The sequence below is a fragment of the Nelusetta ayraudi genome, unplaced genomic scaffold (assembly GCF_046127955.1).
Source record: "Nelusetta ayraudi isolate G7.1 ecotype Tasmania unplaced genomic scaffold, CSIRO-AGI_Nayr_v1 ptg000011l, whole genome shotgun sequence".
Classification (NCBI taxonomy): domain Eukaryota; kingdom Metazoa; phylum Chordata; class Actinopteri; order Tetraodontiformes; family Monacanthidae; genus Nelusetta; species Nelusetta ayraudi.
Genome location: NW_027466061.1, coordinates 2,626,528 through 2,653,577, shown reverse-complemented (window position 1 = coordinate 2,653,577; position 27,050 = coordinate 2,626,528). Strand labels below are relative to the sequence as shown.

Genomic DNA, 27,050 nt, shown 5'->3' with positions numbered 1-27,050 from the left:
TAGGCGCATTCAGTTTGTAAAGTTATGCTTAAAAATAAACTGCAAAAATGTAATTGAAATTAAGGAAAACAAATATTTAATAACGTAATAATAGAATAAAAACGAACCGGCTAAAACAAGGCAGTAACAATTGAGAGCAGACTTTTAACCACCTCTGGAGTCAAAATGAACCCCCAGCAATCACAGCGGACGAGAGTGGTCCGCCTCTCCCTTTTTTTCCCTCCTTTTTGCCTCAGCTGTCAGCGCTTTGAAGAACCCCCCGACACTTCCCTCGGTTTTCATCACGCCAGAGGAGATTATGGCACTGATTTCTCACTTGCAAATCTTCCAGGGTGGTGACACAGATGCAGCCGACTCCTCAGTCAGTCAGACAGACAGACAGACAGACGGGCGGGCGGAGGAGCAAAGTTTTTTGCATATTCACTTTCGGCGCCTCAGATCACCACGCACATTTCCGGCGAGGCACTGTCAAAACAAACGGCTGCAAAACGTGTGAATGGGAGGCGGCTTCAAACGGTGAGAAAAAAGAGGGAAGTGTTTTCACAGGAGGCTTTGCTTGCAGAAGAAATATCCCAGCATATAAAACAAAAAAAGGGCAATGGGATACAAATTTAACTCTCAATCTAACACAATTGTGATTACGATCTCTCTCTCTCTCTGTCTCTCTGTTGACCCAACACCACCCCAATGCCCCTGCCACCCCCGAAAAAAAATAAAATCCATTGACATCGAAACTGCGTCCACTTTCTTGGCTCAGTTTCTGGCTCCTTGACAGAATGGGGTCGGTCTAATTTGATGTATGGCGATAATTCTTTTCTTTTTCTTTTTTTCTTTCTTTCGCTTTCTCATCAGAGCATAACAAATCCTGTATTGAGAAACGATTACACTTTGTTTCACGGTGACCTAATTACGGCAGGATGATGGCTCAATTATATTAAAAAAAAAAAAAAAAAAAAAATGCGTTCAGTGCGTTCCAACCACCTCACACTTGACGGCAGCCCCCCCTGCACTCCCTCTGTCTTCCCCGGTGGACAAACGCCCGCCTGTCACTCGCCTGCAGCGTCTCAGATTGCCTGGCAGCCGTCGGCCTCCTCCGTCTTTGATTTTCTCCCCTGGAAATGCGGACGAGGAGGCTCGGAAAATGAGCCGCTTTCGGCCGGCGCTTCGCCACGTCTGCTGCAAATTGTTCGTTTGAGGCGGCGGTGAGTCACTTTGTCTACCTGTTGTGGCTTTCTGTTTGCGACGTCTACCCGCACTCTGTGCGTGTGTGTCATTCTATATCTGTGCTATTAAGCACGACACAGCGCCTGACTGGAGTCAACTGTCCTCCCCCTCAGCTCCTCTGACAGCAGCTGAATTATTGTCCTCCGTGGTCACCATCATAACACCCGTGACGCCCCCCTCCCCCAGAAACGCCGCTAATTCCACTCGAAACCTCCGGAGCCCTGCCTCCCTCGGCTCATATTGTAATCGCTGAGCCACCTCGGCGCCCACACACGCAACACACACGCACAGCCCTTGTTTTGCATCATTCATTTGGAATGCATGACCTTTTTCCCGGAAAACAATGATCAATCAATTTATGTTCCCCCTCATCAGGGCCTTTTGAAATAAAACCACCGAGTGAATTAAAAGTCTCTCGAGCGCTTTGGCGGCGCCGGCAGAAAGGCCAATCACGAGCGGCTTTCAAAGGAGGCATTTTGCAATCTTGATAGCGGAATGCAAAAATCGTTTGTGCAGCGCCGGCGTGAGGGGCGTGTCTAGAGATTGTCTCTGAACTCAGGCACACAGGTAGAGGCGCACTCAGCTGTGAAAGGCCAGGGTGTCGAGGGGAATTTCAAAGCACAGGGCGGCAAAAGAAGAAGAAAAACAAAAGTCAATGGTAGCGTGTTTTCTCGCCCTTCCCCCAGAAACTTGCATTTTGTAGCCAACACTTGGAGACATCTTGCAGCTGCGCTCTGGGCGAACCCACCGAGGAGCCGCTGCATTATTGATTAGATCTGGGAAGAAACACCTGCTTCTGCATCTGGGACCAGTTAAAGTTCCATTAAGGTGTGGCTAAAGCCAGCTTAACGTTGAACCTGCCTCCTGGTAACGTGTCACAATCTGTAGTCCATCACCTCAGCAATATGTTCCAACACATGTTCCGACAGGCTCCCCTCTTGTAGAACTTGCAAAACCCAATTTTCTCTTCCCTCCACAAAGTTTTTCTGTGCTCCGTTCACTTGGACGCCACAAGATTTATTGCTGCCCACCATTTCAAAATAAAGAAACCAATCAATATTGTCTTGGTTTGTATTAAATTAATGCTAAAGGAAAACTAGACTATCAACCTTTCAGTTAACACAAAAAACTGAACCAAATCAACATGAAACAACAATTTGGGCAGGGAAATCAGTTTTGTCACTGAGCGAAACAGCAGGTCATTTACAGACACCTCCTCCCTTGTGTGAAAACGGTCACAGGTTGCAGAAAATGCTGGGGAAAAAAAATCCTGGCATTTTCCGGTCACATCTCAAAATGCCAAAAAAGGAGATTTGCCAGCTAGCATGAAGAGGTTGTTGAGGCTCTGTAGGCAAGTAGCTGAGTAGGAAGTGGCGCCATCGGTTCACGGCGCTGTTTTGTGTTCCAAACACTGGCCATGATTGCGTCGATGGCACTTGATGAACTACAGAGAACAAGAGCGAGACCACAACACACCGCGTCGGCTCGTACGTTTGCATCGTTTCCTATTTAGCTTTGTTTCACACGATCACCTTCGATTCTCACGTCGGTTAGAACACTGCCCTAAAAAAAATGAACCAAAAGAGATTCTTCCCGCGTTTCCATTTTATGATTTATTGTTTGTTTTTAACTTTAGTCATTTCTTTTATTCTTTTCTATACTTTGTGTCACTCCCTGTCCGCCCTTCCCTGACCCTTTCCCTCAGTTGCTTCCATGAATGAACAAAATCTTCTCTCATATCTACATCAGGTCCAGAGACCCGGTTTCTGGGCAAGTCTGACATTTTTGCGTTTTCTGATATATGTGTGTTTTAGGTTCAAGGATCTAATCACAGAATATTCTTTATGCAGCACCAAACCTCTCAGCCCAACCATAAAAAATCCATGAGAAAAAGGCGGAGAGATTGAGAAATCCATTGAATTGCTGTGGAGAATCCGCTTTGATTTGTTCATGCCTCGCCAGGAAAAGATAAAGCGCAGCTGAAGTGAAACAATCTGTTGATGAGGGAAAAGCAGCGCACAGAACACATGGCGTCCTCGGCGTTCCAAGGCGGCTGAGGATGCCATGTTAACAGAGAGTAGACACATATAATCATGTATCTATAAAAGGTAGGTGAGTTGATGTCAAGCTGGTTTCTGAACAAAGAAAAATCTGGCTGCCGATATTGGACGGATGGTCTTCACGATGCTGTCTGTTAACATCTGCCACCGTGCTGACATCCTTGAGTCTGTCGGGAAATCCAGAGTTCAAGCACGTCATTAGGCAGAGACGCAATCAAGGATGCGATTGTGTTTCGACAACAAATCGCCTTCTATTGAAACTAATTTGATCCCCTTGAAAAGGCGTACGCAGCTTACGTCATTGGGGATATTTCTCTTACAAACCAATTATTATGATTGGTTTGTATTACAAATATTATTAAGTTAACATTTTTTTATGGAAAGAAGGGTAACGAGCATGTCCCTAACATTCTATTAAAGCCAAGCTGTTGCAAGTCATGACTTTGCACCTGATCTCATTACTCACTTCAGGACTTTAACTCATTTGACTCGTACATATATGTATATACATATGTATATATATACATATATATATATATATACATATATATATATATATATATATATATATATATATATATATATATATATATATATATATAAGTCTGTAATTTCCTCATTGCCAGCAGCAGCAGCAGCCTTGGCTCACTAATCTGTCCTTTACCTCCACCTCGCCCTCCAGTCTCCACCCTAGTCACAGGCCGCGTCCGGCTCACTCGGCTCACTCGGACCACTCTCCCTTCCCTCCACCACACTCCTGCGCTTCAGTCAGAACGCCTCGCGCCGCTTTCTTACACAGCCCCTCACGCCTTGCGTGAGCGGCGGGGTGAAACAGAAAGTTTGATCAAGCCCCTCCAGGTCCCCCGCAAAGCGTGTCTGAGTGTGGCCGCACAGGCGCGCACACACCCACCACAAAAACGCTGTATACCACTTTTTGCCACCTCTAAAAGCCAAACAACAGCCAGCCCTCCCACGCTGTGATTTCAGGAGTGCATTTGGCCAATATTTCTCGAAACAAAAGCTTGCTTAGAAACTTCCCAGAAGCACACAGGCCAATTTTACCGACTGTATCTTAATAATCGCTGGTGTGCTGTCCAGGGTGGCTTGCGGTCAGAAATTGTGCACGTTTTTCCAAAGCCAGACTCTCAGTGATGTGCTGTAATTGGCACATCTGCCTAAATCTACTGATGTCTCGCTGCTCATGAAAAGACCAGAAATGACCAAACAGTCGGTTTTCACTTCCGCTGCCAATGTGTTTAAAAAAAAAAAAAAAAAGTCCTTAGAGAGACATTACGATCTCCATGGCCTCCAGGCATGCTGTGTACATAATATTGGCACACGGGGATGCTGTGCTGTGCCAGACAGCCACAGTTGTTGAAACTAAAAGCTGGGGGGAAAAAAGCCCTCCCTCAGCAGTAAAAGAAATAGGTCAAAAAACCATATTGTACTTTCCTCTTTTGCAGAAAAGCAAGTCCCTGGTGCTGGGGAAAAAATAAATAAATAAATAACTAAATAAAAAAATAAATAAAACAGTGACACACTGTGATCCCGCAGAAAAGCGCAAAAGAAAGCCAAACAAAGCAGGAAAATATAAAAAGATAAAAAAAAAAAAAAAAAAATCCACTTCATTGCCAAACTTTCTCATGGGATTAAAGTGTCCATCATTTGTGTTATCCATAATGCATTTGTGCTCTTGCGCACATTTCCGGAGCTGGCAGTACGGATGAAGAGAAGGTCATCTCTTCAAACTGAGAACTCGACTGTGTAAGACTGAATTGCTCTGCAGGCTCCAGGGAGGCAGCGCTCTGTCTGACGATCCTTGGCGGCGACCTCAGCTGGAGCTGCCATGCAAATGTAATGAAGATTTTTTTTTTTTAAGGTAACTGCAGAAGCATCATTGAAATGTCACCAAAATCCCATTGAATTAATCACATTTAAATCAGAATGCAAAGAGCCCTTATACGAAGCTCCTCATCAGGGTGAAGATTTAGACTCAAACTTCAAAAAAGTTTTGACTGCACTCTAGAGTTTCTTGGAAGTCAACCTGGTGGGAAATATTAGATTATCTAAATACAAAGGTGCATATTCCACACAATAGAAGAAGATGGTCAGGATGTCGATGGTTGATTTATTTGAAAGAAATCATGTGTTTGCAATGTTCGTATCCACATCATAATATATCTATGAGTTGCATCACTCGGTTAAGACCATTTTCATGCTTAATACTATCTTGGTTGTGAATAAAAAGGCGACTTATGGTTGTATTTGTGCACATGGCAAATGGCTAGTAATTGTAAACAAAAGTTATGTGCGAGAGGTTTGTCAGGTTGAAAAGGAGGAAAATCTCTCACGGTTCTTATTTGCTTGACATAAAAGCATCAGCTGCCTTGGTTCACTCAGCTCTTGATCCGATCTGGTTTGATTTTGAGCAGATTGTAACAGATGGCACTAGTGACTGCACGGTCAAAGAACATATTATAATTGCATGTCTTGGGAATAGTGAGGGAAAGGTTCTACTGGTTCTGGTGAGAGTGACGACAGAAACGAGACAAAGTGTTTGCGAGTCCTGGTTCACACATTTTAGTCACAATTTACCAACTTCTCCACCGGTCACTGCCACAAACAATACGTACATACTAAATCACAAGGTGATTACTGTGGTCAGCGCACATAACGACACTCCATCTTTCACAAAGAGCCTGACAAATACTATGTGTAATGCAGCGTTCTTCTGTTCGTTGACAGTAAAGTAAGAGGGAAACTTTCGATGTGACAGCAAATAGCATCTAAAGCTCTTCAGGAGTGTCCTGTTGGACTTATGCTCCATGATCCACTTTGTGACTGTCCACTGGTCCTCACAGTATCAGCCTCATCCACAGAGAACAGGCATACAAGCTTTAACCCTGCAGACATTCGGAGTTGATAGGAGTGCATTTGGAAAATAAATTGACTTTGCTTTAACTTTTGCCATTAAAAATGGAAGGGGCCATGTTCCATGGGATGCACTTCAAGATTTGAAAAAAAAAACAAAAAACTAATAATAAAGGTTTAATGGAGACCAATACCATCAGACTGTTGACCCGCTGATAGATAAGATGTTTTTATGGCTATGTTATTGTTTAAAAAAAGGGCACACAATAATGGAACATCTTTTAAATAAACGATTCCATGGGATTAAAATTTCTAGCTGCTTTTTGAAATGTTAAATGTTCCATTATACTGTTATCAGGGAAACCTTTCGAGGTTTTGCCAGATTCAAGTGTAAAAAAATAAATAAATAATAAGAAGAAACTGCTTGTCATGTATATGAATGAGAAGTTGGAATGTTTTAATCATCACAACATTGTTATGACTCAGTTATGTGAAGTTGAGTACCATTGAGCTTCTGTGCCAGTGAATTCTTCATTGGCTGGCAATCAAGCACCAATTAGTCTGACCCAGTTTTGCGGAGGAGCAAAAGTGGATTCCTGCCTCATATGTTTTTCTTTTTCCCCCCCGCTCATTTTCTACAGTGTGTGTCATCTTGTTTTTCAGGGTTGCAGTTCAAAAATGCATGTACGAATTGCATTTGAAAGACGCTATCTTTTATTCAACGTGAAATGGATTTTTCTTTTATGTTTCTTGAGCCACTTTTTGAAGTCATAATGTTGTCTTTTGAGCTGATCTCGTGTCTCATGTCAACACTAAAATTACATAAATGGTAGATACCATCTTTGAGCGAGAGAGAAATGAAACTCAGATTAATTAGCTTTCTTTGGGGAAATTTAACAGCGGCTAAGTGGAAAGACTGAACAATGAGACAACGGGGGAAGAAAATAAAAGTTCCACCTGAACAATACAGATGTCTACAAAGATGAGCTGATTAACAACGTACTTGCTGAGATGTTTTGTTTTGTTGTAATTATTATCGCAGATTCGTGAACAAATGATTATGTAACTTCATTTGCTGAGGACTGTAGCAGTTGCACTGAGGAGACAGATTAGTGTGATCAGGTTTCATTATCCTGGGGAGATAATATTTCAGTCCGACTGATACACTCTCACTGTGTCTTGCTCCACTAAACAAAGAGTGCTCTACAGTTTTTTCACTTGTTTCCTTGGCATGCTTGGGACATGACTGAAAACTCTGCTGATGTCTTTGTTATAAAGTCGGTCTTGGCGGGAGTCGTCATTGTGCAATTCAAAGTGTTTGCTCCACGGGTAACAAACGTGACATTTTTTCTTCTGGGCCTGTTGGCTTGCCTTTATGTTTGCCAGTCTTTCTTTTTTTGTGTGACCATGATGTTCTTGAAAGTAGATAACAAGTCTCTCCAGCCTCTAATGCATCACAACAGGCAGCCTTCTTAATCAACATCTACATGCCAGGAATTACTTAAAAAGACAGAGACGGTTTCTGCACTCTGGTTCATGAGGCATTGGACGTCTTGAAAGCTATACATCTATTTTTGCCGAAACTCTGTGCTCTAAGGTAGCTTACGTATGGCGTGTTCTACTAAGATTGCACAGACAAACAACAAAAGGTGCAAAAGTGGTGGAGACCACGCTATTCAAAGGACGTGGAGCAGTACCAGCAGAGAGCATGGGGGGCAGTGTTGCACAGCAAAGCTCACATGCAACCAGCGGAAGGAATAAAAACATAATAGAAGTGAAATGGCAAAACATTCTGAAGAGAGGCAGTGCAAATGTGTCTGCAATTGCAACACATCAGCACCGGCACCTCAGCTGGGCATAGCAACAGGGACCTCCAAAAGGTCAGTCATGAAATTGGACATGTGGAGGTCTGGGCAACACTGATGTTTCAGCACTGTCAACCTCTGTCAACCAGCGGATGTGCTGCATTACAACACAACACACAAACACATAGGCAGCATGTGGGCAGTGATGTTTGAAAGGGGCATACCTGTTTGCATAAGTCAAGTGAGCATGAATGGGCCTTGAACCAGAGGTGAGCTGAAACTTTTACAACCCCATTAGTAGTAACAGTTTGTAAAGCCCCCGTGGGAGCCTTGCTTTTCATTGACAACCAGTCAGTTCACTGCTCAACGGATTAGACACAATTCTGGTGTCTTCCATACAATTCTAACCTACTGAGCAAAATCAGAGCAAAAAAAAAAAAAGATGTGTTTATTCATCCAGACTACCTCCTTTGTAGATGCCAGCATGTCTTATTCACAGTCAAAGGTCTCGGCTTTGCAGATATGCTTTGACACATCATGCGGACCGACTCAAGTAGCTTTTTCCTTTGCTGCTTACATTTACCTTGAATTATCTTTTTCTATAGAGAGTGAAGGAAAAGAGACAGGGAGAGTTGGGAACAGAACACATCACTCTGCAGAGAAACTGGCGTGTTTCTTGCTTGTCAACTGCTCAGCCACTGTGCTATGGCTCCAGTTCCACTCCATCGTAATAGGTATGTCTAACACATTTATATTATTTTATATTATATTGTATTATGACGAATGTGCAATTTTTACCAAACCATTATTAAAAAAAAAAGAGAGCACTCCGGAGCAAGGATGAAGCAACAATGGCAGGGACAAACTCTACAGTAAGAAGGAACCTCGCACAGCCCCGACTTCAGTGGGCGCCATCTGCTTTGACCCTTTGGAGTGAAAAGAAAATCCAAACAAAGCACAGATAACAACCGTACAATATAATCATCCTAAAAAAAAAATATATATATATATATATATATATATATATATATATATAAATATATATATATATATATATATATATATATATATAGAGATATGCCGTGTACTTTTATTTTGGATTCTTGAAGCGGCTGTTCTGGAGAATAATCACGTTGAGTATGCTGTAGAAGTTTTGCCTTTCAAGTGTTTGCGCCTTGACAGACTTCAGCTAGATTTCAACCACACAACCACATAATCATCGTGTCAAGCAGCCAGGTTTGAAAGTTTAAACATGTTTTCCGGCATCTGAGTTCTTCTTTTCTTTTCTTTTTGTTTTGTCGTTTCTTTGTTTCGACAGTAACTGGCAAACTGCATTATTATATTACAAAAAGTTGATGAGTTTAAGAGTGAAGAAGGCACAAAGTGCAAGGTTGTGAAAGCAATTACATCCAAGAGCCATCGCGGGTGACCCTTAAATTAAAAACCCACTTTGCTCCTCCAGCACCCTCACTTCAAGTCGCTGTTGACCTTCAGAAAACTAAGTCAAGGCAACTCTCTGGATTTAGTGAGAGGGGGGCGGGGGGGGAGCAAAGACAAAAGAGTTTAAACAAGGAAAAAATGAATGAGCCTTTTGAGGGAGGCACGTGTTCCTGAATTGTTCCTTTAATTTTTGTATTTTGGTTCTGCATTAACATAAGTGGCTCTGCGATGAACTGGCGACTTGTCCACGGTGTCACCCTGCCTTCGCCCTAAGACAGCTGGGAGAGGCTCCAGCAGACCCCCGTGACCATGAATAGGAATAAGCAGGTATAGAAGATGGATGAATGAATGAATGAATTAACATTAGTGTAAATGATGACAGGTGTAAAGGCTTGACTCAAGTGACTGAAATAGATCACAGAAAAAATGTGTTCCGCACTCAGACATATTTCTGTTATGCCGCGAGAGTGTCATTCTAGTGACACCGAATCGTCGTTGAAGGCCAATGACAATCAGATGCACGCCCAGTCACAACAATTCTTAAGGTCAAAACATATTAGCAATCATCTCTCAGTCCATGGCAATTTAAAAAAAGGCCTAGGTGAGGATGCATTCAACACCCATCCACCTTAATGATTCTTAAATGGTCGGGGGGAAGCATAATGCCTCTTCCCCTGAATAAAGTGTTGTGCCCCAACCATATATCTTGTAATCCTCTATAGCGGCCAAGCGCCGACGATTAGAGGACACTGCTGAATAATTTATGTGAAAGGAGGACGCAGTGCTGCAACACAGAAAATAATGGAAGCTCTTGAACTGGCATTTGCTAAATAGTCACCACAGCCTTTACCACTTGCCACACGCACCAGTCTGTGTTGTTGTGTTGTGGGCTCTCGGATTTACTCACAACCAAGTGCAGATGGAAGGGATTTAATCATAAACGGTGGCCTTAAATTGTTAAAAGTCCCAGATTTATATAGTAAAACTCAGGGTCTATTAATGAAAAAATAATCAAAGAGACACTGGAACACTGCGTCTGAAATCCAGGTGTTCCTTGCATCTTTCTCGAGCCACCTGCCGCTGCGTCGGCAGCCGCTTCGGCACATTCACTCGTGCTCCCAACACCGTGCAAGTGTGAAATTTTTTCAGGCGATAACGCAATGAGGAATGGCTGTGAAAGGACGATGCAGCCACATTTGCAGGCTGGACAATTTCTGGAAATGTGGCTTTTACTGCGGGAGAAGGCTGCAGACTTTAGCGAGTGCCAACATGAAGAAAAAAGATGGGGGGGGAATCCTCAGAGGGGAATTGTCCATTGTTGCTGGTGACAAACATGAAAAGCAAACGGTGAGGAGCTTTGTCGGGGAAATGCCAGGGAGGAAGGGAAAAAAAAAAATTCAGAGGCCTGTCGAGTTTTTCTTTTGGTTGCCCGAACGTCCTCCACCACAGTCTCTCCTTTCATTAAAGCAATTCGAAAAAATGTCAAGTAAGATAACCTATTACTGTATCTTCTCTGTTGACAACAAGACACAATATCGCACTCCAGGATACAGCAGCCAAGATGTGCCTGTCCTACTGCTGTGCATCAAATCAAAGCTGTTCTTTAGTTTTATTTGCATTTTATTTTTGTGGCGGGTGCTTCATTCTGGGGGGAAAAAAGAGAGAAAAGGATTGTACTCTCTGAATTATTGCCTCAAAAATGTCATCCTGCGGAACATATCAGTAGTAGTGGAAGAAGAATCACGGTTGTTGCTTATTTCTATATAATAAAAAAGAACTCTCGTCACTGGTTTCCTCTCAACCTTAGTCACAGTGAGACACACAAAAACAATGCTAATGTGAGTAAATGCTTCGCAGTAAACAAATGAGCAGTCCATGTGTGTCAAAATCTTTATGATTAAACTCAGACACCAGCGGAGTGTAACCCATATAGCGCACAATTTGTGATCCTATAGCGGAAGCCACGCATAAATCACACCTCGGAGCGCTCGGCGGGAGACGTGGAACACAGCGTTTACAAACAAACACACACACATACACGCACGCACGCATGCGCGGCGTCCTCTCACTGAAGGTCTGAGGCGTCGGCACGGGCAGCAGAGCCGACTGATCCCGTCCAGGCCGCAAGCCGTCCGTCTCTTAATCTCGAGCGGGCAAAGAGAGCACGAGGGGCACGGACAGACAATCGAACATATACGAAACATAACCAAGACTTTGCTGCTCAGCACGGAGCCTCGAACGCACCGCCGCACAAGCTCGTGAAGGTACGCTGCTCGGAAAAAAAAAAAAGAAAAAACACGGGGGCGAAAACTCATACAAAAAAACAATAACTGTCGGGGGTGTGAGTGTGTGTGAGTGTGCGTGTGTGTGTGTGTGTGTGTGTGTGTGTGTGGGAGGGCTGGTTGCGGCACCTGCTCCCGCAGCTCTGCCCGATGCGACTGTCTCATCATATTTCTCAGTCGCCCCCTGACAGGCGACCAAGTGGGCAATGCAACCACAGTGTGTTGCAGAGGTGAAGCCAGGTTTGCGTGGAACGACGGCACTGTGCAACCTTGGGTTGCTTTTTTTATTTTATTTATTCACTGCACAACTTAATAACCGACCCCAGGAGGGATGGTTTGTCTGCCTCGTTTTGCTAATTTGTCTTTTTCTTTGTGTTCAACCTCTGGCTACTGTAAAACGCTGCAAATTGAGGTTTAATTTTATACGGCTATTTTTTTCTATTTCATTACGATGTGTTTATCTTGACAAAAACAACTAGAGTTATTATTATTATTATTGTTAATTGTTTTTTTTTTGCGCTGCCTCTGTTTGAAATGGCCACATGGTGTGAGATGAGCACAGGACAAATCAGGTAAAATAAGATCTTTAGCGCTGTCAAAATGGTTGCTCCTGGCTACTAAAATCCACCTCTTCATTTTCTACTATCGCTTCTCAATCATTCGGGGTCACCAGGGGTGCGGAAGCCTTTCCCCAGCTGTCTTCAGGGCGAAGGCGGGGTTACACCCTGGATGAGTCGCCAGTTAATGGCAGCACCACACAGAAAGACAAACAACCATTCACACTCACACACTATGGAGAATATTAGAGTTCCAGTTAGCCTCATGTGCGTGTTTTTGGACAGTGGGGGGTAGCCGCAGTACCCAGAGGGAGCGTATGCAAACTTCAAACAGAAGGGCCCCAGCTGGGGGCCGAACCTGCGACTGACCACTGCACCACCGCGTCGTCCCAGCTGCTACAATCAACACTTTTCAGTTCATGATAAAAAGGACAAATGAGCGACATAATAGCAAATTCAGCAGTGGCATTACAGTATATTTCAACTGCTAATAATAAAAATGGACTTTGCTTTGTTTCTCAATCGTTGAGCTATTTGGCCTGTCTGGGAAAATGGGACGTGGAGTCTGCTGATAAACCTTGAATCAGCTGGATACGGCTCTGCAAAGCTTGCGCAGACAGAAACGAGCAATCTTCAGTCCGCAAGTCCTTCATGAAGGATGATTTGGGCAAACATTTGGTTCAGTCCCGCCTTGACTGAGGAAGGAAAGAAAAGCTCCCGTTTTAATTTGAACGAGAGCAAACTGTCCTAAACCGAAGATCATCGGTCACGGAGGCAAAATATTTTGCATCGACATCCCACTTCGTCCACCTTCGCCCACTCACGAGATTCAGGCTGCACCTGTTGCTCCTTGTGTGAGAGGCCATCATTTGTGTTGCAGTCCGCACAAAGAGACCTCCCGTTCAGGAGTCACAGGGATTTTGCCGTTCATCAACATCCCCCCCTGACCACCACCACCTCCACGGTCAAACAGCGGGGTCGTCGGCATAGACAGCTTTAAGAGCACTAAATAATAAAAGCTGCTGGCTTACCTCTGGGTGAGTGATGCTTCCATATGACGTTGGCCTCTGGCCGACCCACTGCCAGGCACATTAGATTGACGTTGCTGCCCTCGTTCACCGTGATGTCCTTCGATATGTTGGTGATCCTAGCGGGCACTGAGGGAAGAGCGGAAATGGTGATTGATGCTTTGTGGCCTCGTTAATGACACGCACTGGCGGCGGGGCTCGCTGCTCCGTGTGATCGGAACGGTGATGAGGTTAAAAATAACCCTGGGTAAAGGCACTCAATTAGCATGAAATTAGCTGACAAATCTGACAATTCTCCACTGTGCCACGGTGTTACACATGATTGATTTTCTTCATCATGTGTCTTCGCCACACTGCTAATTAAGGAAGCGTCAGCGCGATTTTGAGAAAGACATAATTTGGTCTCCGAAGCCAGACGGACTTGAGTGTTGTGTCTCAGTGTCAATGTGCGTGTGTGTTTGTTTGCGCTTAGTTGTTCGTGCGTGAGTCTGGGGCTTTGATTAAGTGTCCCCCCCATCACGCTATAGTCTCAAATCATGGGTCAGCAGTTATCTGTCTCCACTGTAATTACACTCACTCATGGGGACTTGACCTTTTGGATCATTAGTGTGGAAATGCATTCGCCAAGAGAACCTTAAACATCCTCACTAATGCGGTCTGGTACTTTTTTATGGCCACTTTTAATGGGCTGCAAAGCTTGTTCAGTATTTCTGTATTCATTTTATACAGTTAAATCAGTAGTTTGGAGCATTTCAAATGAAACCTCTGGGGGCGGCCATTACAGCTATTTAGTTTTTTTTTTCCATTCTGTAATATTGGGCTTATTCAATAATGATGTCATTGCCAAAGGATAACGCATCGTCATAAACAAACAAAAGTACACCAAACAGCAACAAGAAAAGATCATAGCAGGAAACGTGGATGATCCTCGATTCCATGGAAACAACTTTAACACCTTAAAGCTATTTCTGTGATCTGATGCAGTCACCCTCTGTTTTTGTAACAACTAAAACACTGATTTGTTGCCAGCGTTTTATGTTAAAGTTTTGCCAGCCTAAATCTGGCAATGTCACCTATTTCTTGCCCAATGGTCCAGAGCTCAGTGGTTAATTAAAAGTATCAAAGACAAGCAGAAATGACTTTTATTTAAGAACCCCACACATTTAATAGATTAAATTACAACTGGCAGCTATTTATTTTTTTTAGGACCTGGGTAATGCCACACTCATTGCAGCATGCTTCTGTATTGATGTGACCAGCCTCGACTGAATTTAAATTACTTCCAATTTCAACTTTTAATTGGCATTATTAATAGCAGTTAAATGCTTTCACGATGGCATTAACAAGGTCAGGCCAAGCACAGAGACAGATATTCTATAAAATGAGAGCTTTCTCATTGAAGTCCTATGAATATTAAATAAATGTCACGTAACTTAGCCCAGCGCTTTACTGGAGGTTTGGTTTATTTATTTCACAGAGAAAAGTTGCCATTGTTTTCGAACAGCTCTTCCCCGGCTGCCAATCGGCACAATGAAAACCTAATGTTTCACTTTCTATTGTGATTGCAATTAAGGCAGTTTCCGTCCCTGATTTGATTCAATAAAAAAAAAAAAATACTTAAAACATCAACTAATGATAAATCAATGAAAATTATCTTTAAAGGGCAAAGACAATTTAATTAAAACTGACAAAAAATAATAGCTCAAATTGATTTTTCTTTAATTGCTCTGTCAATACAGTGGTAATGAGTGAGCAAAGAGAGTTTGTTCAGCTTCGAGGGATTGCAGCTCGACTGGCCTGCTGGCTGCCCTGCATGATGTTGATCTTTAAATCTCCCAATTTTCCCAATGTGTTTAGGACAATGTGAGTACGTTCGGCAAGACAAGCAACGCCCCCCCGGGCCCCCTCCCCCGCCCCCCGACCCGTCCCACAACTAATATCTGGGTTTGAAAAGCATGATTATATCCAGACTTGTATATTCTACTGCCAGCACCACAACCCCCCCGCCCCCACCACCACCACCACCACCAGCACCAGTGAATCCAAAATTAAATTAAGGAAGCAATCCCGATATGCGTAATTACTGGAAACTATCACTGCTTATCAGAGAATCACACATTAAGAATGGAGACGCTCACAAAACTGGATTTTCAATGTAAAATACAGAGTGAAGAAGGAGAGCGCACCCTTGAGGTTTTCTTTATAATTAAACAGTTGAGTTCTGCCTTTTTCTGCTGCTGGACCAAAGCCTGCATCTCAATATAACACCTGTCCAATATACTTTCGCATTAGGACGCAGTGCTGGTGGTAATAATAATAATAATAATAATTGTTACGGCCATAGTTGCTTGTGTGTTTGCTCTTTCCTCTCTTTGCAAGAGATCTGCACCCTGGCCCTGTAGGCACTGCTCCGCCTCTTCTCCCCTCAGAGGAGGTTCAGCTCTCCAATCAACAAACGCCTTCCCTGCGCCTGACTCCTCATTGGTGCGGCACCTGCTCCATCCGACCTCCACTTGACAGTGCCTACAAAAAGCCAAGCCACTTGTTCTGCGGGTGGCTAACGGCTGGTGAAGACTGCTTGCCCTGTGTAGCACTTTTTGACTTTGTGGTAGCACTTGCAGAGTTCTGTGCCTTTGTTGCACTTCGGTACCTGGCCCTTTTGTTTTGTAGCCATTTGGCTTAGTTGTGTTCCATTAGAACTGTGGGGTGTGGCCAGGGATTTGAGTTCCAATATACAGACTTGCTTATTTCCCTTGATAGCCTAATTTTATGTATAGATACACTAGGTGCAGGGGTGCTGGTTGATGTAGTTTTGGTTTTTAGACTGCCGTAATAGCAGAGAGCCTATTTGCGTAATAGAAAAGCCTATTTGCTTTCTCTTTCTGTTCTTTAACTTGCTTATTTTCAGAATAATAGTTATAGCTCGTAGAGTCCTCTTTATGTTATATTCAGTTTTTAATTTAACCAGCACCCATCGGCCCTCTCCCTCAGTTCAGTTTTTGTTTGGTGTTTGTTGCCCCTTTATTTTTCCAAAACAGGGCGCAATAAATTTACTTTACCTTAACACCTGGATTTTGTGTTACTTCCCTTTTCCCCTGCGAGCCGGGGTTATAACATAATAATAATAATAATAATAATAATAATAATAATAATAATAGTGAATGATAAATTTGGTAAAGGCGCAGTGGTTAGCGCTGCCGCCTCACAGCAAGAAGGTTCTGAGTTCGACATAAACCAAAAAAAAACTGAATGTATTTGACCCTACAGTAGACATTTTAACCTTCAGACACTCCTTCTGGCCTGAGAATAAAATGAATACAGGGATTAAACACTTTTTTTTTTTTTAGACAAACTTGGCATAGCTCCATATAAAACATGCTAATCCCTGGTGGGAGCGGAGGTCTCCAGATTTTAACTACCCTTGGCTCGGCCTTTTCCTATCTGACCACTTCCTCATATTGTCACTCTCTTACTGGCCCTCCTCTGCGTCACCTGATAAGGGGCGTTCTCTCTTTTGCCGGATCTGTATCTCTTTGCCTTGATCTTATCCCCGCTGTCCTCCTCTCCCTCTCTATCGGCCATCAGTTCCGTGCGTGTGATACACCTCGTGCGAGTGCCGTAATTGCGCCGCACCGCACAACCCGAGAGCTTTGTTTGGTCTGAAACATCATTAACACGGTATCTTCTGAATCTTGACCTGGTGGCAGAGCATGAAGCAGGGACGCGAGATGCTAAATTGAACTTGCTATCAGCGCCGGCAGCCGCTGCGCCATTGGCCAATGTTTGGTTTACTAAAGTTTTTAGAAGACAAGCTGACAGGCTGCAATATCAGAGACAAAGGCGGCGATCCCGCTCTCTTGGGGAGCAGTCACATCAGGCTCCCCACCCAAAGTGCAACGTAATGCAAGGCAGCGTCTTTTTGTAGAAAATGGCACAAGTTAACGGAAGGTCAGCAAGCATTCAACAAATTATGGATGATGTAGCACACACAACGCATTTGTTCTCTCTAAAGATAGAGTGGAGTTACACAACCTTCTGGCTGCTTTCCATCTCTCTTTTATTCTGTTAGGTCTGCCTCGCAAACAAGTTTCCGTTTTGATTTGTTTTCCCCAAAAAAGAACTCGGAAAAAAAGGTTGACATATATATATATATACATACATATATATATATATATATATATATATATATATATATACATATATATATATATATATATATATATATATATATATATATATATATATACACAGAAGATTGTTAAAAAAACAGAATGAATAATATGACAATACAGTAGCAAAGCTACTCCTCTACTACAATTCCAGCTACTTAACATAGGCCCTCAGGAGAGCTTTAAAGAAAGTCGGAGATGTAGGGCCTTCTCTATTAAACATCTGTCTGAGTAGATTTAAAGGTCCAGTTGGTACAATTTGGAGTGTAAACCCGCAGTGCAATAAGAGTCATTTGATTTGCTTACCATTACAACGGTTCTCATATATATATATATATATATATATATATATATATATATATATATATATATAAGAACATACATAGATCAAGAGTCTTACTCCTTATTGGAGTATTAGTAACTTATTTTTTAAGGACGACCGTCTGACACTCACTGCCCGAAATACAAAACACGCTTTCAGGTTGGCTTACTTAAAAACTTTGCACACTGGCACTTAAAGGACTCATTAATGTTGAGGCTGAAGGAGCACGGCTGACTATTAGAAGTGCACAAAAGCACAAGCTAACAATTTAGCACCTGCCTTTTTTTAACAGTGTGTGAAATACCGGGAGAAAGAAAATGAAACTTAAGCACAGACTTTTCAGGGCCTTGGACTAATTGCAACAACTTGTTTTCTTCCTCCCATATTTAGCACATTTAACAGGCAGGTACTAATCAGCTTAGCTTCAGCGGCCATTGGTGAGAAATTCTGGGACCACAATCAATCGTCTTGTGGTCAAAGGTCTTGTGTTGTTTTTTGTTTTTGTTTTTTTTGTCAGCATCAATTCTGAAAAAAGACTTCATCTATGGTTTGTTCATCCCCTGCTGTGCGTCATGACTTCTCCGTCCCCCACCGGACCTGTGGCGGAACCGCTCGATCAGAAAGACCTCGACACTTCCTGCCACGCATAGTCTGGCTGTCACCACTTGTGTTTGCTTTTTTTTTTTCAATCCTTATCTTGTTGCCAAACAGAATGTATATTTACCTCGTCCACAAAAACGGACAATTTGCATGGCATTAAAGTGTCAATAAACAATGGACTGCATGGAAACTAAAACAAAGAGGTTTTAGAGCCCCACGGGCTTACATCTCCATCTCCTTCTCTCCAGACGATGTCAGTATATGATGCTGCAAAACGTGTGAGTGTCGAGTGAGCAAGCTGGACATGCCAGTGTTAGCTAAAATTATGCTGAATAATTTCATTTGGTTGTTATACAGCTGGGCGACACGGTGGCGAAGTGGTTAGCGCTGCCGCCTCACAGCAAGAAGGTGGTGGGTTCGATTCCGGGCCTGGGACCTTTCTGTGTGGAGTTTGCATGTTCTCCCTGTGTCTGCATGAGTTCTCTCTGGGTTCTCCGGCTTCCTCCCACACTCCAAAAACATGCATGTGAGGTAAATTGAACACTCTAAATTGTCCGTAGGTGTGCATGTGAGTGTGAATGGTTGTTTGTCTCTATGTGGCCCTGCGATGAACTGGCGACTTGTCCAGGGTGTCACTCTGCCTTTGCCCTAAGACAGCTGGGAGAGGCTCCAGCAGACCCCGTGACCCTGAGCTCGGGACTAAGCGGGTATGGAAAATGAATGAATGAATGAATGAATGTTATACAGCTCACTCCCTGCAGGCTCAATCCAGAGGTTTCATAGCACTTTCTACCATCTCGTACTTGTTGCTATTGATAAGGGTGGGCACTGATATGCACGATTGGTCGATCAGACTTGTAAACAAGGTTACAAATGGTTAAAAATCAACACGGGGCATGTGATGTGAAGTAACTCCACTAGAGTGTCACATACCAATTTTTATTTTATTGACTTACTGCTCAGTTTTAAGCAAATATAAACCCTTGGGAAATCATACTCAAAAATATCCTATTTGTTTCTTTGTTTGCTCCTGTTGCCATTTGTACACTCATTCACAATTATTATTATTTTATTTTTTCTACCTGTAAACCAACAAACTATGCAATCTGATTATTCAGATATGATTAACAAAGGCATTGAAACCAAAGCAACAATGCTGTAGAATCACTTTTGGATCTCTTTGGAAGAATTTTAGAGCAAATGGGAGACCTATTTTGGTGTCAGATTAATGGAAGAAAAAGCTCAATGGGTTAGAACATCAGATCATTGGCAGACTTTGGGATATATATAAGGGAGTGTTGCCAATAGAACGGTGTGCTGTCTTAAAATAAAATTCTCTTTCTTCTCAGCCATTATCGGAGTCAAGAAAACCAGCAACCTTCAACCACAATCATATTGTGCCACACATTAACCTTTCACAAATATAAACCAGCTTGTCCTGCGCATGAGCATAAGCAAAACCCTGTCATAAGTCGCTCGGTTCAACCTTGTTCAGACGTGAAAATAAAAGTTGCACCACTTTACTCTTCTTTTTTTTTTGTATTGTCTTTTTTTCAATGACAAAAAACTGAATGATGAAGAGCCGGCTTTGTGTAAAAGACAACGCAAACAGTTGTTGTGTAGGCTTGAGCGGAAGGTCCCACAAGTGATGCTTTTATCACCCGGAGTACTTTGTCCATATGCTGCTGTCTCTCAGCCATTGTTGCACTGTCGTACTCCCAGATAGCAAACCAATGTAGACGCAAGTATAAACAAAGAGTGAGAGGCCCGTTTGGGATTAGAGCCGTCAGCGAGGCGGCGGTGGCCTGATGTCGGTACAGAATCCGGAGGGAAGCCATTTATTTCCTTCCCAGTGAAAATAAGAATTCCTCGGAGGAAACCTCTCCCAGAAAAATCGCTTCTCTTTGTGTCATGTGGTTGCTGGATTCAATCTGAGGATTCCTTGTGAACCAAAGGGTGACTTTAGTTTTTTTTGTTTGTTTGTTCCAATGAATATGACTATGAATAATGTCAGTGAAGAAAAGTTCTGTCAAATGTGCAAAGAAAAAAAATAAAACCAAATGTTTTGTCCAAGTACGGCAGCACTTCCCTCAGTGCCATTTATTAAGGATGCACAGATAGCTATATCAGTATCAGCTATTGGTACCGATAGTGGGGTTGCATACTCTGCTCATACTTGTAAAATATGTGCCGATACCATGACACCGATATCAGTTGTACGTGTATGTATATCACAATTTTTTATAAATTTGTTTGTACTGCAGTGAAACTGACGGTCACTCATTTTCTAGAACAGCATGCTAAGAAATGTTCAAATGACAGAATATGTGTTCTAGAATGTGGAATGGATTTGTTAAGTCGCCGGTTATCGGTGAGCACTGAACTGAAATGCAAGTACTCGTAATCTCCTGTTTAGTAAAAAAAAAAAATGTTATTGGCGAATCCCTAGTATTTATAGAGGACAAAGCCCAGGCAGGTGGTGAAAAAAGGAGCCTCACCGCAATCATGTCCTGCTTACAACCATTAGACTAATGTCACTAAATAACGTGGTCGTGATTAATTAGGGAGGGGGGGTGCGGCAACATGTGGCATTTTAAAGAGCGTCCGTGGGGAACGGGTGAAACCGTTGTGGCCTGGGGACGTGGCACGCACCGCAACCTTCGGCGGAGATAAATGAAGCAGCGTCTGTGTGCAGAGCTGCCGACGGCTCCTCCAGCTTGATAATGCCAGTGGCTGGGTGATTAAAAACAGAGCTCCCCAGCCACCGGGGCAGCTGGTGGAAGTGGCTAGGGGAGGTGTCGGCCGAGCCAAGGTGCTACAGCCAGTAATTAATGAGGAAATGGAATTAAGAAGCTTTCTCCGGATGCTCTCTCTGTGTGCCAGGGACTTTTTTATTCCGCTTCGTAATACTTTCTGTTTTCTTTTTTTCCCCCCTTTTCTAAAACAAGACGGCATTGTGCTCGCAAATTTATATTTTGGTTTAGTTTTGTTTTTCTTTCTGAGTGTGGCAGAAGTGAAACAATGCATTGCTATCCTAATGGCAGAAAGGACATAATGGTAGAAAAATGTGCGTATTTACAGCGATTCTATAGTCTGTAGTCTATACTTTCAAAATAAATACATACATGTATTTTTTTTTGCTGTGTGTTTTTAACACACACACCAAATTGCTGTGTCCTTTAGACATCAGCAATTTAAAAATAAAGTGTCTCCTTCCATATACACACTCACTTAACTTCAAACTTTACGTTTTAATCACTTTTGAAACATCTCCATCCACGACTTATTAGGCGAAATCATTCTAAGCTCTTTAGGGGTCCCTCATATCTGGCTAAGTTATTTAATTTCGGTCATGTGCCGTATAATGGTATTTTTGATGTGTTTTGAAAAGTATTCCCAGGCAGTTACATGTAATTAATTTCACTGCACATCTTCAGCTGTAGCTAGCGAACGCATACATGTTGGCTAACAAAGATTTAGCGTTGCTGAAACCAGAAACCACACTGCTACACTGACTCGAGCTTTAAAAAGTTTTTTTTTTTTGATATTTAAATAAGCTTTCAAGCTGAGGCAGGTGCAGATTACATATCAATATCAAAAAATATTTTGAAAGCCAAAGATCCCTTTAAGTTTAACAGTGGATTAGAATGAATTGGATACATTTATTGATCATTGTCCTCTCGCAAACCTAAAGTAAAATTGCCCACATCAAGAGTATAACACATTAAACAACAAATAAATCTAAGTAAGGTACAATCATCTAACACTTTACTGAAGACATTTTCTGTGTAGATACAAACTATGTCTTAAGATGCAAGTTGCGAAAAATTCTTTTTTTCACCTTCTTTTTTCAAAGTGCATGTACCGTAATAAAATGAGGGCCGTGGGCAGTTTGTTGGGTAAAACGGTTCTTTGAAAATGAACATTCAAATGTTTTGTAGTCACAGAGATTTGTTAATTGCACACTTCCATATATCCATCTACTATCTAGACTCCTGCCTTTGAGCTTGTTACAGTATATTGAAGACAGGCTTAACAGTGAGTGGTCACTGTTAGCAGTTTTATGACTGACAGTGTTCAGGCGAAGCTTAGCAAACCCCCTGATGGACTGGTCAGTCTAGACATGAACCCAACAGTTTCTTTCACTGGATGTGCCGAGGCTCCACCTTCAATTTGCGGTTAGAGCCTTAAATGCCACAACCTCAGTTTAGAAGATAACAGGTCCCTCAGTGGTGACTGAGCCTTTCGTCGGCTTGAGTAGACGAAATGACCCAGGGTATCTCATTCTGTATTTAGCCTTGCGATTATACACTGGGAATCATACAATGTAAATAAAGACTCTCTCTCTCTCTCTCTCTCTCTCTCACACTCACACACACACACACACACATATGTATATGTATACATAAATATATATATATATATATATATATATATATATATATATATATCAAAAAATTGCATTTTGTTTTGTGTGGATGTTGCTACTCCTTCGAAATACTTATTTCCTGCAATTTTCTGCAAAGTGCATATTTTATATTTATTTTCTGATCCATGGCAACAACCTGAGGTGTCTAAAATACACGTTTGGGGGTATTTTTCTAACTCAATACAATACCTGCAGGATATGCTATACATTTTACTTTTTAATGAATGTTTATTTCTCAAATGATATAGCGCTCTCTCTCTCTCTCTCTCTCTCTCTCTCTCTCTCTCTCTCTCTCTCTCTCTCTCTCTCTCTCACACACACACACACACACACATGCTACGATCAAAACAGTTTGGCTTGTGGAAGACGTGAATAAAAAGATTTAATAAGAAGAAATTAAATGCAGAGAGGGAAATGTTGCCAAGATTCTCTTCGAGGTCTCCCTGTTTTCGTCTGAACCTTTGACATCTCCCGACATCAAAGTCGCTGTTCCAGTGCCAGCATTCAGTGAATCCATAATGGATGCTAACTCTTCCTTCATAACAATTTACTCGGCGTCTGAGACATCAAAAGGGAAACTGTCAGTGAGCTTTCTAATCTGCCATCTTCTCTCGACACAACAGACACGGACGACAGTTATCTGGGTAACGTTCACTGTTTTTGTCAGTGATTGTTGTCGATTCAGAGGTGGAGAAGGAGTTAGAAAATGTACCGAAATACGTACCAAAACTTCAAGTTCAGGGAGTAAGAAAAAAAAAAAAAGAATGAAAAAATCTGGGCCTTTCTAACAATTTACTGAGGTGAGATTACAGTAGGTATTGACCACCTCTGGCTGCTGATGTGCAGTGTCGCTGCAAAAGCCTGCTTGTCATATGTGGCATATTGCATCCTGTGTTCCCTGATCTCAAGCTAGAGAAATTACAGCAGCAATGAAAGGTGAACTGCAGAGCATGGTGCACTGTACATATATATATATATATATATATATATATATATATATATATATATATATATATATATATATATATATATATATATATATATGCACATGCTGGCTGAGATGGCTCCTTCTCTAATTCCTTGTGTTTACAAAGTTAGAATTTTCAGTCTTGTGCGTTATTGATCGGTTGACAGGCCCGGAGTTTCCTCTACATTTCACGACTAATGCGTTTTCTAGCCTCAAGTATATACTTCCCGCCTATCCCCTTCTTGTAAACAAGCAGCTGATATTAGATGGAGAACAGAGAAGCCATAGATTCAGTTGCTGGGATGGTAGAATGTTGAGCAGGTTAAAATTTCACCAAGTAAATGTTAAAAATCTGTTGTTGTGGGTTGGATGAAATTCTGCTTACTTTCAGACAATGAATGACATGCAGGCAAAACAGACCAAAAATTGTATCACCAGTGCAGGTTTTAGAACAGAAATAAGGGCAATGATATTCATGGTTGGGTTGAGTGCCAAAATTAAATGAATAAATATATTATTAAATAAATAATTGAAGGAGTTGCAAAGTGATTAAAAATGAAATGCATAAGTTATTAAATATTTAATAAATTATTTGTGTCAATTAATTAAAATCTGAATTAATCTGTTTCAAGACCTGTTTAAGTATTCTGTTGCTAGTTTAAATAATTTATGGTTGCAGCAGTGCCTTTAAACTGTCAGCCCAACCTGTCATAGTCAGAGGGCGGGGCCAACGCTGACTGGTTTGAAGCTGGTTCTTTCAATTCACTAGCCAATGAGTTAGTTAGATAAATCTTTGACGTGGCTTAATGAACTTAATCATAACATAAGACATTCATTGTTACATTACAAGTTCTTATAAAAGTGTCTGTTGCCAGCTTTTAGTCCCAGAGAGAAAATAGTGCAGCTTTCAGTCAAGTGCCTCTGGGATTCTGGCCACACACACTCATGATTATAATCCCTGATTAGACTGAAAGTGGATAAAAAAAAATTATGGAAATAGTCTGGTTTTCAGTTACATGTCCTCTGGCTGCTGTCCCTGAACTGTCTGTGTTGGTGGACAGATGGCTTTAGATGTTCCTGATGTAAAAGCTAACTTACAGCGACTGCACTTACAGGGATAGAATGGAAGGAAAATAAGTGGCTCCCAGTGACTCCTGGCCACACAAGGCCAGCAGGACCACTGTCCAATGGCAGAAAATATGTATATATATATATATATATATATATATATATATATATATATATATATATATATATATATATATATATATACATATATATATAATTTTACACACTACACATTTGCAGACTTGCAGACAAGTATTGCAGGGCAACTCTCCTCCTACTTATGTTTGGTTCCTGTCATTATATTTCTGCAGACATGTGTTGGCACCACACATTTTGAGGTTTGTATACGATCAAAAATTTAATATATTTTCCAGTCCAGTCTTGCAGTGCACTTCATTTATAAATATTTAAAGATGCTCAGTATATGTTATTTATTACCAAAGAAGTTTGAAGGCAGTTGTTGGAAAACTAAAGATTACAATCCATGTCTTGGCATTTGGACTTTGCTCTATTTTTTGCATCTTCTATATGTGTATGCATGGCTTAATGGCAGCGCAAATGTTTGTTGCTTGGTAGCATTTATTTTTATAAAATCAAATATTTGGTCCGCTGTAAACAGGATTCTGCATCTGACCTTGCATCAGCTCAGGGCACAATGTCAGCTTCCAGGCAGAGTACGGTAGCAGTAATGACTTGGAACCATTTGTAGAAGCCGGTACCGCAGGTGGACTCATAACAATGCTTGGCTGCCCAACAGCCAAGGGAAGTAAGGTCATTTTTACAGCCCTGCAGTTGTGACCCTGCAAAGCTGCATCCTTACTTGCTATGATATTCACGCGCAGCAGAAACAAATTCTGAAGTCCTATTGGAAATGTCAGCCTGAGAAGAGCAAAATTAAATAGAAATATTCATTCATCTTGAGGGAAATAATGCCATTCCAACTTTATAGTCCAAAAACATCAGCAACAACAGCCCCTCTCAGTAGGTAGTTGATTTGGTTGAGTGCATTCACACCATCCCTGGTCATTTGAACTCTTGTTTGTCGGCACTGGTTTTTCTTGTGGTGGTGTAAATGCACGATCAAACTCTGACTCAGATCAAAGAAGAGAACTTGAGGTCCACCTGAAAACTCAGGTCTCAGTCCGCATCTAATCACTTAAACCAAATACAGACAGCAAACTACAACACAAGGCATTGTGGGTAAACATAACCTAACTGGAGGTTGCAAGTTGCCCAGCATTAACTGATATAGATGGCCGAAGGTTCTTGGTCATCATTTGTCTGCAAGAAGCATCTCGGAAAAAATCCAGCAAAATCCTGGGAACACGCCCTATCAGGGGGCAGTATCGAAGCATTCTCTATGATTCACGTTCAAAGTTGTTGAAGCCTTCCGTGCTTTTACAGCGGGATAGTCAAGTTCTGCCAGCTCCTCCTCCACAAAAGAGCCAATTAGGGGTGTTTTTGTGTAAACTGACTCCCATTAGAATATTTTGCTGCCTGTAAACCTCACTATTGACTGCTGAAGTCAAACAGAGCTTTCAGCAGGACATAAACTTTTGACTGCTTAAATGAGCACACTGTTTCTGTCATTGATGCTAGAACGTTGTCAGTCAAGGCATCTGCTGTTTCATTCGCATTTGAATGAAAAAGTCCATTGGTGAAATTACTTTCATAATTCCTTATCTCCAGTAAAATTGAGTTTCAGCAGTTGAAAGCTGCTAAATCAGCGAGGGCAGCTTTAATTAAGCAACTGATTTCAGGTTTCAGTTCAAGCTGAGCCTCTTTTAAACACGAATGAGCTGCAATGAGCACGTTCACACATGCAGCAGACATCAGGAAATCCACACGCTTTCTTTAAATTATGAGGTCATTGTATATGCAGGAAATAGTCTGTCTGACTCATGCTGAGTACAAGCTGATTTGAAAATTTTAGACCATCAAATTAATGGCCTAAATTGCTGAAAAACCATCTCAATTACAACGGCCATGAGAGCACCTGTTTCCTGTTTCCTCTCTAAGACTGAAAGTGAAATGAGAGCTCTCCAAAATTATCATTATATTAAATAGGCTGCTTCTAATTGTATTACATAAATGGAAGGAAATGGAATTCAGACTTTAAACACCAAACACATACTGAAGAACAAGTGGCATCATCAGAAGAAAATGATGACAAAAAGAAATGTTCTCCTCCAGGTTCATGTCCACTACCTTCAGTGACGTGTTTGTGT

The 27,050-nt window shown here is 41.8% G+C and overlaps 1 protein-coding gene across 2 annotated transcripts in view; it reads right to left on the bottom strand.

Moving 5' to 3' along the window:
• opcml (opioid binding protein/cell adhesion molecule-like) overlaps positions 1 to 27,050 on the bottom strand; it is a 243,131-nt gene that overhangs the window by 25,792 nt on the left and 190,289 nt on the right. For both annotated transcript variants that reach the window (XM_076020003.1, XM_076020002.1), the window contains one exon: positions 13,271 to 13,396. In XM_076020003.1, coding sequence (XP_075876118.1) covers positions 13,271 to 13,396 — 126 coding nt within the window. The remainder of the gene's footprint in view (positions 1 to 13,270; positions 13,397 to 27,050) is intronic.